This window comes from Chiloscyllium punctatum, chromosome 48 (genome assembly GCF_047496795.1).
Source record: "Chiloscyllium punctatum isolate Juve2018m chromosome 48, sChiPun1.3, whole genome shotgun sequence".
Taxonomy (NCBI): Eukaryota; Metazoa; Chordata; class Chondrichthyes; order Orectolobiformes; family Hemiscylliidae; genus Chiloscyllium; species Chiloscyllium punctatum.
In genome coordinates, this window is record NC_092786.1 from 50483370 (window position 1) to 50499069 (window position 15700).

Consider the following 15700-nt stretch of genomic DNA (forward strand, 5'->3'; position numbering starts at 1 on the left):
TGATTTTAATATCCACGTGATTTTGTGGATCATGTTGTAAGTTTGCTCGCTGAGCTGGTAGATTTGCTGTCAGATGTTTCGTCACTATGCTAGCTAACATCAGCAAGTCTCCGGTGAAGTGCTGGTGTTCTTCCCTGCTTGCTAGTTATCTGTCTGGGTTTGTCGTGGTGGGTGATACCATTTCCAGTTGTGTTTCTGAGAGGTTGGTAAATGGGGTCCAAATCTCTGTTTGTTAATGGAGTTCTGGTTTGAATGCCAGGCCTCTAGGATTTCCCATGCGTGTCCTTGTTTAGCCTGTCCCAGGATGGATGTATTGTCCCAGTCAAACTGATGACAATCTTCTTCTGTGTGTATGGATAACAGTGATAGTTGGCCATGTCTTTTGGTGGCTAGTTGGAGCTCATATACTCTTGTTGCTAGTTTCCTGCCTGTCTGTTCAATGTAATGTTTGTTGCAGTCTTTGCAGGGTATTTTGTTTATGACTTTCATTCTGCTGGTTGTTGATATGGGGTCCTTTTAAATTCATCAGGATCTGTTTCAGTATGGTGATAGGTTTGTAGTCTACCGTGATGCCCAGGGCCCGGAGTGTCCGATTCTCATCTCCGATGTGTCTTTGATGTCTGGCAGGGTGACTAGAGTCTCTGGGTGTTTTGTCTTCCTGTTTAGGTTTGTTGTGCAGGAATCGGTGGTCTGCGCATATTGGGTACCAATAATTGAATGACATGCTCGTTACAGCATGGCAATTTTAGAGAAGCATTTTCTATTTAAATATGATTCTGCAAATTTACAATAGGATTCAGTAATTAAGAATAGAATGTATAATTGTGTAAATTGTGACTACATGCTCTGGTCCAATTTTCCCCACACTCTAATTCCATTTAAGGTGAAGTCTGCATTCATTCTTGACTTCAATGTGCAATGCCAAAGGAGTTTGATTGGCATTACTAATAATGATGAAGTAGTAAAACCTTTTGTAATTTGAGAAGCAGAGTCAATTGGAGCATATGATTTTTTTCTGCTGTTTGCCTGAGGAGCTTAGAGATGTAAAAGTGTCATAACATAGAACAATACAGCGCAGAACAGGCCCTTTGGCCCTCGATGTTGCGCCGATCTGTGAATTTTTCTCAGCTCGTCCCCCTACGCCATCACAAAATCATCCATCTGCTTATCTAAAGATTGTTTAAATCTCCCTAATGTGGCTGAGTTGACTACATTAGCAGGTAGGGCATTCCACGCCCTGACCACTCTGCGTAAAGAACCTACCTCTGACATCTATCTTAAATCTATCATCCGTCAATTTGTAGTTATGCCCCCTCGTACACGCTGACGTCACCATCCTAGGAAAAAGACTTTCACTGTCTACCCTATCTAGTCCTCTGATCATCTTGTATGTCTCTATCAAATCCCCTCTTAGCCGTGAGCTAAAACCTTATAAATCAATTTGATTTTCCAGCAATGCCACTTTCCATTATAAATGTGAACTTTGGAAGCTGTGATGGAAAGAAATCACAGGGAATATACCCATATGGTTTATGTGTGATGTGTAGTGCGGAAGTGGGAGGATTGGAAGGAGAAGTTGTTGAGGGTGAGGACCAGTTCAGCCAGGCAGTTGAGGGTGTCAGTGGAAGGGTACTGGTTGGGACGGCATGAGAAGAAGAAATGGAGGGCTTGGAGATCTTCATCGTGGCGAATCAATGTGTGCAGGGACTGGATGTCCATGGTGAAGATGAGGTATTGGGGGCCGGGGAAACAAAAATCTTGGAGGAGGTGAAGGTGGTGTCCTGAATGTAGGTGGGGTGTTCCTGGACTAAGGGGGAACAGGATGGTGTCGAGGTAGGAGGAGGTGAGTTTGGTGGGACAGGCGCTGGTTGAGACAATGGGTCGACCGTGGCAGTCAGGTTTGTCAGTCGTGGGAAGGAGGTAGAATCAGGTGGTGCGGGGTTCACGGACAAAGAGGTTGGAGGCTGTGGATGGGAGATCCCCAGAGGTGAGATTATGGATGGTCTGGGATAGGATGGTTTGGTGATGGGAGGTTAGGTCATGATCAAGAGGACAGTAAGAGGAGGTGTCTGCGAGTTGGCTTTAGCAGTGTAGAGGTTGGTGCGCCCCACTTGTCTGTGGGTTTGATGGTGAGGTTGGGTTTGGAGTGGAGGGCTGCGCATTGTGAGGGCGGGAGGTTGGAGTGGGTTTGTGGGGGTGGACAGGTTGAGGTGGTCGATGTCTTGGCAGCAGTTTGAAATGAGGAGATCAAGGGTGGGTAACAGATCAGCACTAGGTGTCCAGGTGGATGGGGTGTGTTGGAGGCAGAAGAAGGGGTCCTCAGTGTGTGGGCGGGTGTCTTAGTTGAAAAAGTGGGCACAGAGGCGGAGGTGGCGGAAGAAATGTTCAAGGTCAAGGTGTATGTCAAACTCATTAATCTGGGGCATTAAAGGGATAAAGGTGAGGCCTTTCCTGAGGATTAAACATTCATCCTCAGTGCAGGTGAGGTCTTGGGGAATGATGAAGACACAGCAGGGATGGGAGCTCGAACCTGAAGTTGCTTGAGTGGTTATAGTGGTTTTATGTGTGATATTTGCTTTTATTTTCCTGGTTACTAATAAAAATCTTGGTAGATTTTTATTTTCACCATAGCTTAAATGCAGAAAATAAATTTTAAAAACACACTTTTCTAAGTAAAGGCTAGCTGGGAGTGCTATTTTGATATGTAGCTTAAAAAATTAATAAACACTTTGGGGCTGAAGAAGGGAACGTTTTTCAGTACTTGGACAGCAAATCATATCCTACATTGTTGCCCTCTTTAACTTGGCTTCTTTTGCAAAATATGGAAGTTCATCAAATTTGTCATGTAATGCTGTACTTCACTGACTGCATTATTACGGCATTATGCCATATAAATACTGTGAATATAGGAAAGGTTCATAAGCTGGGAATTTTGTTGCTAGCAATTCACCTCCTGTCTACCAAATGCCTGTCCACTACCTCAAGGCACAAGACAGAAGTGTGATGCAATACTCTCCACTTGCCTGGAAGAGTGCAGTTCCAATAACATTTGATAAGCTTGACTGCATTCAGGTCACAGTCGCCTTTGATTGGCACCCTATTCACTACTTTCATCATTCATTTCTGTTGACTCAGAGGCAGTGTAGAAGCAATATATGCATTTTCAAGATGCACTGTAATAGGACTCAAATATATCAGGGAATTTGCCACCAAAATCCTCAAAATGCCTGTGTATTTTCAATTGGTGAGGAGACCACTCCATTTTTATTTAAGAAGAGTGAGAGAAGAAAGCTAGGGAATTACAGACCAGTTAGCTTAATATCCCGTGGTGAGGAAATGGTTAGAATCTGTAATCAAGAATGGGTAAATGATCACCTTGAAAATTTTCTGTTAATAAGGGAGAGGCAGCATGGATTCATGATAGATAGGTCATGCCTGACAAACCTAATTGAATTTTTTGACAAGGTGACTGAAGGGACAGAGGAATGTCTACAGCGGATGTTGTTTATATGGGCTTCAAGAGGCATTTGATAATTCCCACATGAAATTTTATTAACTAAACTAGAACCCATGGAATTGAAGACAAATTATTGACATGGCTGAGAAGCTGGTTGAATGGCAGGTGACAGAAAGTAGGGATCATGGATAGGTACTCAAATTGGCATGACTTGACCAGTGGTATCCCACAAGAATCTGTATTATGGCCTCATTATTCACATCTATTTATTAATTACTTCGATATTGACATAGAAAGTCATGTATTCAAATTTGCTGATGACTCAAAGTTAGACAGCAGTGCAGATAGCATTAGATAATAACATAAAATCCAAAAAAGATATCGATAGACTAAGTAAATGGGCAAAACTGTGATAGAATTTAATGTCAGCAAGTATGTAGTCATCTATTTTTGACTGAGAAAGGAAAGAGCACATTATTTTCTGGATGGTATGAAGTTAAATACAGTGGATGTCCAAAGAGACTTGGTGTTCAGGCACATAGATCGTTAACATATCATGAGCAGGTGCAGAAAATAATCAAAGCTTACGAAGTGCTGGCCTTTATGTCTAGAGGACTAGAATGCAAAGGTACAGAAGTTATGCTACAGTTATACAAAACCTTGTTTAGACCTCATCTACTGTGAGCAAATTCAAGCACCACATCTTAGGAAGACTACGTTGGCCTTGGAGGGAGTACAACATAGGTTTACAAGAATGATATCGGGATGTCAGGGCTTAAGTTATGAGGTGAGATTATACAAATTAGGCATGTTTTCTCTAGAATTTAGAAGGTTATGGGTGATCTGATTGAAGTCTTCAAGATATTAACAGGAAATGACTGGGTAGATAAAAATAAACTATTGATTGGGGATTCTAAGCCATGGGGCATTGTCTCAGAATTAGTGCTAGGCTGTTCAGAGAGATGTTAGAAAGCACTTCTACATACAAAGGGTGGTAGAGGTTTGGAACTCTGTTCTGCAAACAGTATGGATACAGGATACAGGATCAGTAATTAAGTTTAAATCTGAAATTGATAAATAGGCCAAAGGGAAGTTTATGGAGTCAGGCCACAGATTAGCCATGGTCTCATTGAATGGGGGAACAGGCTCGAGGGGGTGAAAGGCTTACTTGTGTTCCTGTAACTAGTCGGAGAAAGGTCGCCTGATAAATACAAATGACAGAATTGATGAGTAGCTGCAACTTCAACCCATATGCAGGTTCTCTCTTGCTTTGGAAGCTGATAAGTTCTCAGATCCCCTCAGCTTTCAGTTATGTTACAGGTCTAGATATACACCAGAGGAGCAAAGTCTCCTTGTTCATTACAAATTATTTCAAGAATAGCTCCATTGAACCCTGCAGAAATAATATTGATGATCAGATGTGACCAGAGAACCACAGAAATTTACAACACAGGAGGATTCAATTTGGCACATCATGACTGTGCTTTGCTTTTGCGATTGCAATCCTAAAAATAATTCCACTGCTCTGCTCTCCCTAATAGGCCTTTATCTTCTTCGGCTTTAAAATTTTATATCTACTTTACTCCTTACAAGGTTAACTATCTGCTTCAGTCTATTCCAGCAAAGCTTCTGTGCTCATCATAACAACCTCTCTTCTCGCTTTCTTTAAAGATTGTTTTGAATTGGTGGCTTTGTAGAAGTGTAGCAATTACAAAATTTTTACAAGTGATTCCTGCTAGACATTCATTATCTAAATTGTCAAGTTCCATCAAGTGCCTCTTCATAAATCCTACGACCTTTGTAGAGCTAGAACTGTTACTTGCTATTGCTTCACCTCAAGAGTCTGGTTTGAATCCACCCCAGGATAATATCAATTTCTCTCCTGTTGCAAGGTTAGTGTGAGAAATCACTGTATAACAGAACTTAAATCAGTTTAGATGAGCTATCATTTTTTTTGATGCAACACATTTAAGGATAGTGCATTTGCTAAATTGTTTAATAGTGAACACTGCATGTAGCAGAAAATAAGCTGTGTGCTTCTTGCATTTTGTTTTCTTTCAGAACCATTCAGTATGCATGCATGTTACTTAATTATCTAATTCACAAGAATGATAGCAACAAGGAGCTGGTTTCAAAGCTCAAACAGTTGGAATCTAACATGAGTTCAGGACGCAAGTGTAAGTATATAACTAACTGTGGAGGTGGGAGGGATATAAAGCAGCACTTCCACTTTTCTGTTTAATAACCAATAAGGTGAAATTACTCTGAGGTTTTTATAATTACATTAACAAGTTAATATTAAATGTTTTTCTTGTGTGGAATCAGTTCAGCAATGAATACCTTTAATGTGAATGCATTAATTTCCCTGAAACATTCACTTACTTCACCACTCACGCATAGTTGCAGCAATATGTATCATACAAGATGTGCTGCAGAATGCATTAAGAATCTTTTGACGGCGTCTTCCAGACCTGCAACCTCTATTGCCGAGAAGGACAAGTTCAGCATATGCATGGGAACAGCACCACCTGCCAGTTCTCCTCCCAAACCACTCGCAATCCTGATTTGGAGCTATTTCATTGACTGTTGCTGGGTCAAGAACCTGGCACTCTCTAACAGCATAGTGGGTGTCTTTATAGCCCATGGACTCCAGCCGTTTAGAAAGGAGGAAATGCATGGTGGTAATGTTATAGAAGTAGCACTCTGCTATACAGGTTAATGTTCTGGGTATGAATTTGCATTTCACCATGGCAGCGAGTTAAATAGGAACAGTAAAGCAATAAAAAGCTAGTCTAATGGCAAACATGCAATCCAGACAAGATTGATTCAGGGAATCATGGAATCCCTACAATATGGAAACAGGCCCTTCAACCCAACAAATCCACACTGACCCTCTGAAGAGTAACCCACCCAGACCTATTCCCCTACCTATTATTATGTGTTTACCCAACTAATGCACCTAACCTACACATCCCTGAGGACTATGGCCAATTCAGCTAGCCTGCACATCTTTGGACTGTGGGAGGAAACTGGAGCATCTGGAGGAAATCCACACAGACACGGAGAATTTGCAAACTCCACGCAGTCACCCGAGGCTGGAATTGAACCTGAGTCCCTGGTGCTGTGAGGCAAAAGTACTAACCACTGAGCCATATGCCACCCTGTCATAAAAATTGGTTCACTAATGCCCTTTAGGGAAGGAAATCTACTGTCTTTACTTGGTTTGGACAGCTCTATGATCCTCTGAGACTTTGGTGACTTTACCTTTACCATTACCTTCACATATGACTCCAGACCCACAGCAAAGTGGTTGATTCTTAACCGTTCTCCGGGGCAATTTGGGATGGGTGATAAATAGCAGTCTAGCTAGCAACATCCTTATCTGATGACCAGTTTTTTGTTTAGAAAGATTGGCAGCTCACCACCAACTTCTCAAGGGCGATTAGGGATGGATGCTAAGTCCTGACCTAGTCAAGAAAGCCCACCTCCCATGAACAGCGCTGCCTTTAATTTTGTCTCTGGCTGCATAGCCGCCACCTCTAGAACTGAATGTCAGTACCACGGTCAACACGCAGATGCAGATTGCCATGCATAGAACATTTGATCCGCTATGTGCATGTACAGCCAAACAACTTAGAGAGAATGCTGCTTTAAACAAATAAAACAATATCACTAAGAGTGCCAAAACAGTTTGAAAATAAAGAATTCCTGTTCTCTATCACAATTAAAAAATTCTCCCGTTGTGTATCCACCACAACATTGAGACTGGAGCACCTTTGTGATATTTACCTCCTACCTTGGGTCTGTATTGTTAAGAAATAATTAATATTTACTTGGCACTTTCCAATTTTCAGACTATTCTAAGGTGATTTGTACCATTTGTTTTTCAAAAGTTGCTTCTGAAGAACAGTCCCTGATATAAAGAGGAGCCTGGTAGCCAATAGGAACCAGGAAGATCCCATAAACAGTGAATGGAAAAGATTGGTTCTTGATTGCAGAAGTTAGTGTGAAGGAATCCTTTTGCATTTACACGAGAAGAGGTTTTATCTATAAATACTCCAGCACTTAGAGTCATAGAGATTTATAGCATGGAAACAGACCCTTCAATCCAACCCGTCCGTGCCGACCAGATATCCCAATCCAATCTAGTCCCACTTGCCAGCACCCGGCCCATATCCCTCCAAACCCTTCCTATTCATATACCCATCCAAATGCCTCTTAAATGTTGCAATTGTACCAGCCTCCTCCACTTCCTCTGGCAGCTCATTCCATACATGTACCACCCTCTGTGTGAAAACGTTGCCCTGTAGGTCTCTTTTATATCTTTCCCCTCTCACCCTAAACCTATGCCATCTAGTTCTGGACTCCCGGACCCCAAGGAAAAGACTTTGCGTGTTTACCCTATCCATGCCCCTCATAATTTTGTAAACCTCTATAAGGTCACCCCTCAGCCTCCGACGCTCCAGGGAAAACAGCCTGTTCAGCCTCTCCCTATAGCTCATGTTCTCCAACCTTGGCAACATCCTTGTAAACCTTTTCTGCACCTTTTCAAGTTTCACAACATCTTTCCGATAGGAAGGAGACCAGAATTGCACGCAATATTCCAACAGCGGCCTAACCAATGTCTTGTACAGTGACAACATAACCTCCCAACTCCTATACTCAATACTCTGACGAATAAAGGAAAGCATACCAAACGCCTTCTTCACTATCCTATCTACCTGCGACTCCACTTTCAAGGAGCTATGAATCTGCACTCCAAGGTCTCTTTGTTCAGCAACACTCCCTAGGACCTTACCATAAAGTGTATAAGTCCTGCTAAGATTTGCTTTCCCAAAATGCAGCACCTCGCATTTTTCTGAATTAAACTCCATCTGCCACTTCTCAGCCCATTGGCCCATCTGGTCCAGATCCAGTTGTAATCTGAGGTAACCCTCTTTGCTGTCCACTACACCTCCAATTTTGGTGTCATCTGCAAACTTACTACCTGTACCTCTTATGCTCGCATCCGAATCATTTATGGAAATGACAAAAAGTAGAGGACGCAGAACTGATCCTTGTGGCACTCCACTGGTCACAGGCCTCCAGTCTGAAAAGCAACCCTCCACCACCACCATCTGTCTTCTACCTTTGAGCCAGTTCTGTATCCAAATAGCTAATTCTCCTTGTATTCCATGAGATCCACTTGATTGTCAACTAAGGTTAGTGAATAGAATTTCTGCACCATTAACAAGTTGAGTCTGAAATTGACTTGAAATTGCACTTGTTATGCTTCAAGTTTCCCTTTAAAATTGATTTTCAGATTTACAAATGTCAAATCTTCCATGAGTCTGTGCAGGTGAGCAAAGGAATAAGTGATGTAGTTTTGCTATATCTTGCTTTTATTTATGAACTTGGATCCCAAAACAGAGGGAAAGAAATGTACTTTAATTGTCAATTCCAGGAAAGTGACTTACTTTTCTAAGAGAGGCTCAAAAAGTCATTTGGAATGATGATCTTATTATTTCTTGGAAAGGCTATGACTTAAGCTAAATGCTGAATGTATACAAAGTTGAGTTTTATGATCTACAGATATGGATGGTCACTAGCAGGTTGAGTTCAGAAGAAGTTCAGTTTTTAGTTTGTAGATGTGTCTGGATTGAGAGTTTGCAGAAATCGCCAATCCATCAGAACTGGGAAGAAGTCTTGAGCTGTTTCAGTAGCAGGTGTGGCTAGGAAGAGTTTGTTGAGTAAGAAGTTAAGGTGTAAAGATAGGGGTGATACTTGATTGGGTTTCAGCTTCTGTGAAAGGTAACACTGGGAAAAAGGCTGCATCTTCTTATTGTTTATAATAGGACTTTTCTAAGTTATCTTCTTTACAGTTTTTTTAATGCTTATTTTGCAAAATGAACTTTGCTCTTTAAGTATACTGGTAGACTTGTATGAATATATTCCTAAATCACCATCCTATACAAATAGAAAAGAAAAATAAAACTTATCTATCAAACCAGGTTTCACTTTCAGATCTGATGTGTCCAGTATTATAATTAGCTGGGATCATAACAAGTATAATGTAATTATTCATTTTTTTGTTTTTAAAAGTACAGCTGAAAATGGGTTTACCACTAAAGTTCAACAGTTAAGCACCCTACTATAAAATCACTGAAGAGAGTCGAAAAACAAAACTTTTATTTTATTCATTCATGGGATGTGGACATTGCTGGCTAAGTCCTAATTGTCTGTCCCTAATTGCCCTTGAGAAGATGGTAAGCTGCCTTCTTGAACCGCTGCAGTCTTTGGTGTCTCGGTATTTCCCCCAACTGCTGTTAGGAAGGAAACTCCAAATTTTCTCCCAGCAACACAGGAATGGCCAGATATTTCTAAGTAAAGATAGTGAGTGGCTTGGAGGGGAAATTACAGGTGATGATGCTCCCATTTATCTGCTGCTATTGTCCTTCCAGCTGGTAAAGTTAGTGGGTTTGGAAGGTACTGTCTAAGGAGCTTTGGTGAATTTGTGCAGTGGATTTTGTAGATAGTACTCAGTACTGCTACTGAGCGTGGTGGTGGAGGGACTGAATTGTGTGGATGTGGTGCCAAGAAAATGTAAATCTTTGTCCTGGATGGGAGGAAAGAGAGGGAGTTTTCTTGATTTTTCTTTGTAGTCTAGGTATTTCTGTGCTGCACAGGCCCACTACAAGCCATGGTCACCTGTCAAACAGTTGTCCCTTAGCTCAGAACTTAGCAGCTCCATGGTATCTGCTTTTACTCTCACTGTTCCAGGAGAAACAGATAATTGAATACAACCGACAATGTGCATCAGTAAAATGACTTTTAAAATGACAGCAGTGTTATTTGCACAGTCTGCTAGACAATGTCATTTATCAGTTCAAAAATGAAGGAAAGGAGAAAGATGTGATTTTTACAAATGGTAAAGATCTAACTGAAGAGGTCAGTCAAGGTGGCAGCCAGATGAGCGGAGACAATGGATTAAAACTCTGCGTCGTAATCTGACTAAATCTAAGGTCAGTTAAAGAGCACTTTAAATTTGAAGCTTCGAGTCAATACCTTTTTAAGTTTTGTTTTGTTTGATTTCATCCTTGAAGTTGGAAAATTGGGCAATTGAAATTGCCCTTGAAACCAACTTGTCTATTCTGGTGGCCGATACAATGTGAAATTTGGTTGAAAAGGCATAAGATGCATGCAAGTGCTGTGATATATCAAGAGGTTGTTCGAAATGACCTTGTCAGTTCTACAAATGATCAGGTTAGAGAAGCCATGAGTAATATCAAGCGCAGTGCCTATTAAGTTAAGGTAGAGAAATTTGTATTGCGGGAGCAGTAGTGTAAGTGAACTTGGAGGATAACAAACATGGGAAACAGAAGTAGGGATTAAAATAATTAAGAATACATTTTAATAGCACCTTTCTCAATCTCGGGATGCCGCAGAGTGCTTTACCGTTAACACTTCACCTTTGAAGTGAAATCTGTGAGTATACAGCTTAAATTGCTTTTAGTACTGGTTTTCTTCAGTTCCTGGAGGTGTTTGGAGAGGTCATGAGGTCACATATTTTGGGCGGTCGCTTTACCTGAAACACTATTCGGGTAGTTTCTCCCACCCGTCCTCCTCCCCTAACTAAAATAAAAGTTCTGTGCGTCAGTTGGTAAGGTGACAAGTGTTTTCTTTCAAGTGTTTCATTGGTTTATTTTTCAGCAGTCTATTTGGGAATTTAGAATAATAGTGGGAATGGAGGTTAGGGCAGTTGAATGTTCCTCCTCCAGTATTTGGGAGGTAAGGCCACTTCTCGTGCCCCTGCTGACTTCATTTGTAGTAAGTGCACTCGACTCCAGCTCCTCAAGAACTGTGTTAAGGAGCTGGAGCTAGATGAACTTCGGATCATTCAGGAGGCGGAGGGGGTTATTGAGAGGAGTTACAGGGAGGTAGTTACTCCACAGCCACCTGAAAAAGGTAGATGGGTTACCGTCAGGGATAGGAAAGGGAACCAGCTGGTAGGGTAGGGATCTCCTGTGGCGGTTCCCCTCAACAACAAGTATACCATTTTGGATACTGTTGTGGGGGGAGGGAACGATTTTACCAGGTGTAAACAATGGGACACAGGTCTCTGGCGCAGAGTCTGTCCCTGTTCCTCAGAAGTGAAGGGGGAAGAGGAGCAAAGCTTTAGTCATTGGGGGACATAGTTAGGGGGACAGATAGGAGGTTTTGTGGGAACGAGAGAGACTCATGATTGATGTGTTGCCTCCAAGGTGCCAGGGGTCATGATGTCTCTGATCTTGTTTTCAGGATCTTTGAGGGGGAGAAACCCCAAGACGTGTCCATGTAGGCACCAACAACATAGGTAGGAAGAAAAGTGGGGATCTAAGGCAGAAATTCAGGGAACTAGGATGGAAGCATAGAACTAGTACAAACAGCATTGTTATCTCTGGTTTGTTGCCCATGCCATGTGCTAGTGAAGCAAGGAACAGGGAGAGTGTGGAGCTGATCACGTGGCTGCAAGGATGGTGCAGGAGGGAGGGTTTTGGATTCTTGGATAACTGAAGCTTTTCCTGTGGCAGGTGGGACCTCTACAAACAGGATGGTCTTCATTTGAACCAGAGGAGTACCAATATCCTGGGGGGAGGGGAAGTTTGCTAATACTCTTTGGGGGTGGGGGGTGGGGGGGTTTAAACTAATGCAGCAGAGGGATGGGAACCTGAGTTGTAGTTCCAGTGTACAGGAGGTTGACGGTAATGAGGTCAGGGATAGGTTTACAAGGTCCTGAGAGGGCACTGGCAATCAGGGTGTTGGTTTGAGATGTGTGTACTTTAGTGCCGGGAGCATCTGGAATAAGCTGGGTGAACTTGCAGCATGGGTTGGTGCCTGGGATTTTGTTGTTGTGGCCATTTCAGAGACATGGCTAGAGGGAGGACAGGAATGGTTGTTGCAGATTCCGGGATTTAGATGTTTCAGCAAGAACAGAGAAGATGGTGAAAGAGATGGGATTGTGGCATTGTTAATCAAGGGTAGTATTCCAGCAGCTGAGGACTCCTCCACTGAGGTAGTTTGGGCTGAGGTTAGAAACAGGAAAGGAGAGGTCACCCTGTTGGGAGTTTTCTATAGGCCTCCAAATTGTTTCAGGGATGTAGAGGAAAGGATAGCAAAGATGATTCTCAATAGGAGCGAGAGCAACAGGGTAGTTATGGGGGACTTTAACTTCGCCAATATTGACTGGGAATACTATAGTTCAAGTAATTTAGATGGGTCAGTTTTTGTACAATGTGTGCAAGGGGCGATGCCACATTGGGGAATGAACCTGGCCAGGTGTTAGATTTGGAGGTATGTGAGCATTGTGGCGATAGTGACCATAATTTGGTTATATTTACAATAGTAATGGGCAGAGATAGGAATATACTGCATGGTAAGAGGTATAACTGGGGGAAAGCCAGTTATGATGTGATTAGGCAAGATTTAGGATGCATGAGATGGGGAAGGAAACTGCAGGGGATGGACACATTTGAAATGTGGAGCTTATTCAAGAAACAGCTACTGTGATCCTTGATACGTATGTATCTATCATGCAGGGAGGTATTTGTCAAGAGAGGAACTGAAGAAGTTGAAGCACTTGTCAAGGCAAAGAAGAGGTCTTCTGTGAGGATGAGGCGTGAAAACTCAGTTAGGAGGCTTGAGAGTTGTCTGTTAGCCAGAAAAGATCTAAAGAGAGGGGTAAAAAGAGCCAGGAAAGGACATGAGAAGTTGTTGGTGGATAGGACCAAGGAAAACCCTAAGGCCTTCTATTGGTATATGCATCCTAAAAGAATAACTAGAGTAAGATTAGGGCCAATCAAAGACAGTAGTGTTTGGAAGTTGTGTTTGGAATCTGAGGACATAGGGGAAGCGCTTAATGAATACTTTTCGTCAGTATTCACATTGGAAAAAGGCAATGTTAGTGAGAATACGGAGATACAGGCTACAAGTTTGATGGTATTAAGGTTGAGAAAGAGGAGGTTTTAGCAATTTTGGAAGATCTGAAAATAAATAAGACCCAGATGGGATTTATCCTCTGATTCTCTGGGAAGCCAGGGAGGAGATTGCAGAGCCTTTGGCTTTGATCTTTATGTCACCATTGTCGACAGGAGTAATGCCAGAAGACTGGTGGATAGCAAATGTTTAAGAAGGAGAGTCGGGACAACTTTGGTAATTATAGACCAGTGAGCCCTACTTCAGTTGTGGGTAAAATGTTGGAAAAGGTTGTAAGAGATAGGATTTACAATCATCTGGAAAGGAATAATTTGATTAGGGATAGTCAACATGGTCTTGTGAAGGGTAGGTCGTGGCTCACTAACTTTTATTGAGTTCTTCGAGAAGGTGACAAAACAGGTGGATGAAGATAAAGCGGTTGATGTGGTGTATATGGGCTTCAGTAAGGTGTTTGATAAGGTTCCACACGGTAGGCTATTGCACAAAATACGGAGTTTTGGGATTAAGGTTGATTTAGCAGTTTGGATCAGAAATTGGCTAGCTGAAAGAAGACAGTGTGTTGTGGTTGATTGGAAATGTTCATCCTGGAGCTCAGTTACCAGTGGTGTGCCGTAAGGATCTGCTGTGAGACCACTGCTGTTTGTCATTTTTATAAGTGATCTGGATGTGGGCGTAGAAGGATGGGTTAGTAAATTTCCAGATGACACTAAGGAAGGCAGATTTGTGGATAGTGCCGAAATATGTTGTGGGTTACAGAGGGACATAGATAAGATACAGTGCTGGGCTGAAAAGTGGCAAATGGAGTTTAATGTGGAAAAGTGTGATGTAGTTCACCTTTGGACGAAATAACAGGACTGCAGAGTACTGGGCTAATGGTAAAATTCTTGGCAGTGTAGATGAACAGAGAGATCTTGGTGTCCAGGTGCACAGTTCCCTGAAAGTTGCCACCCAAGTTGATAATGCTGTTAAGAAGGTGTATGGTGTGTTGGCATTTATTGGTAGGGGGATTGAGTTTTGGAGACACAAGGTCAGGCTTCAACTGTACAAGACTCTGGTAAGGCTGCACTGGAGTATTTCATACAGTTCTGGTCAATGCATTATAGGAAGGATGTGGAAGCTTTGGAAAAGATACAGAGGAGATTTACTAGGATGTTGCCTGGTATGGAAATAAAGGAGGAGAAAGTGAGGACTGCAGATGCTGGAGACCAGAGTTGAAAATTATGCTGGAAAAGCGCAGCAGGCCAGACAGCATCTGAGGAGCAGGAGAATCGACGTTTTGGGCATAAGCCTTTCTTCAGGAATGAGGCTGGTGTGCCAAGTCGACTGAGATAAAAGGTAGCAGTGTGGGGGGGGGGAGGTTTGGGAGAGGAACGCTGGGAATACGATAGGTGAAAGGAGGTGAGGGTGATAGGCCGGAGACGGGGTGGGGGCGGAGAGGTCGGGAAGAAGATTGCAGGTCAAGAGGGTGGTGCTGAATTTGGGGGTTGGGACTGAGATAACCGACCTCTCCGCCCCCACCCCGTCTCCGGCCTATCACCCTCACCCTCACCTCCTTCCATCTATCGTATTCCCAGCGCCCCCTCCTGCAAACTCCTTCCCCCCCCCCCCCCCCCCACCTTTTATCTCAGCCCGCTTGGCACACCAGCCTCATTCCTGAAGAAGGGCTTACGCCCGAAACGTCGATTCTTCTGCTCCTCGGATGCTGCCTGGCCTGCTGCGCTTTTCCAGCAACACACTTTTCAACTCTGGTATGGAAATAAAGTCTTACAAGGAAAGGCTGAGGAACTGAGACTGTTTTGGTTGGAGAGAAGAAGGCTGAGAGGTGACTTACTTGAGACCTATAAGATAATCAGGGGGTTAGCTAGGATGGACAGTGAGACCCTTTTTCCTCAGATGGTGAAGGCTACCACAAGGGGACAAAGCTTTAAGTTGTAGGGTGATAGATTTAGGACAGATATCAGGGCTGATTTCTTTACTCCGAGAGTAGTCGGGGGGGGGGGGGGGGGGGGGGGTGGAATGGCTTGCCTGCAACATTAGCAGAATCGCCAATGTTAAGGGCATTTAAATGGGCATTGGACATATATATGGACTGGTGTAAGTTAGATGGGCATCAGATTAATTTCACAGGTTGGCGCAACATCGAGGGTCGAAGGGCCTGTACTGCGCTGTAATGTTCTATGACTACAATTGTTGACATATCAGCAACTGAGTAGTTCGTTTGTGTACACCAAGTCTCCACAAATAGCAGTGTGAAAATGATTAGGTAATCAGGATTAATGTGGTTGATTAGAA

General features: G+C 42.8%; 1 protein-coding gene across 3 annotated transcripts in view; it reads left to right on the forward strand.

Moving 5' to 3' along the window:
- Positions 1 to 15700, forward strand: part of pex11a (peroxisomal biogenesis factor 11 alpha) — a 32435-nt gene that overhangs the window by 1486 nt on the left and 15249 nt on the right. The window contains exons 1-2 of one of the 3 annotated variants that reach the window (XM_072565195.1): positions 72 to 202; positions 5519 to 5634. In XM_072565195.1, coding sequence (XP_072421296.1) covers positions 87 to 202; positions 5519 to 5634 — 232 coding nt within the window. In that variant the 5' untranslated portion in view covers positions 72 to 86. Of the gene's footprint in view, positions 1 to 71; positions 203 to 3733; positions 5350 to 5518; positions 5635 to 15700 lie in introns of those variants that run through there. The other 2 variants (XM_072565197.1, XM_072565196.1) reach the window with 2 other exon arrangements.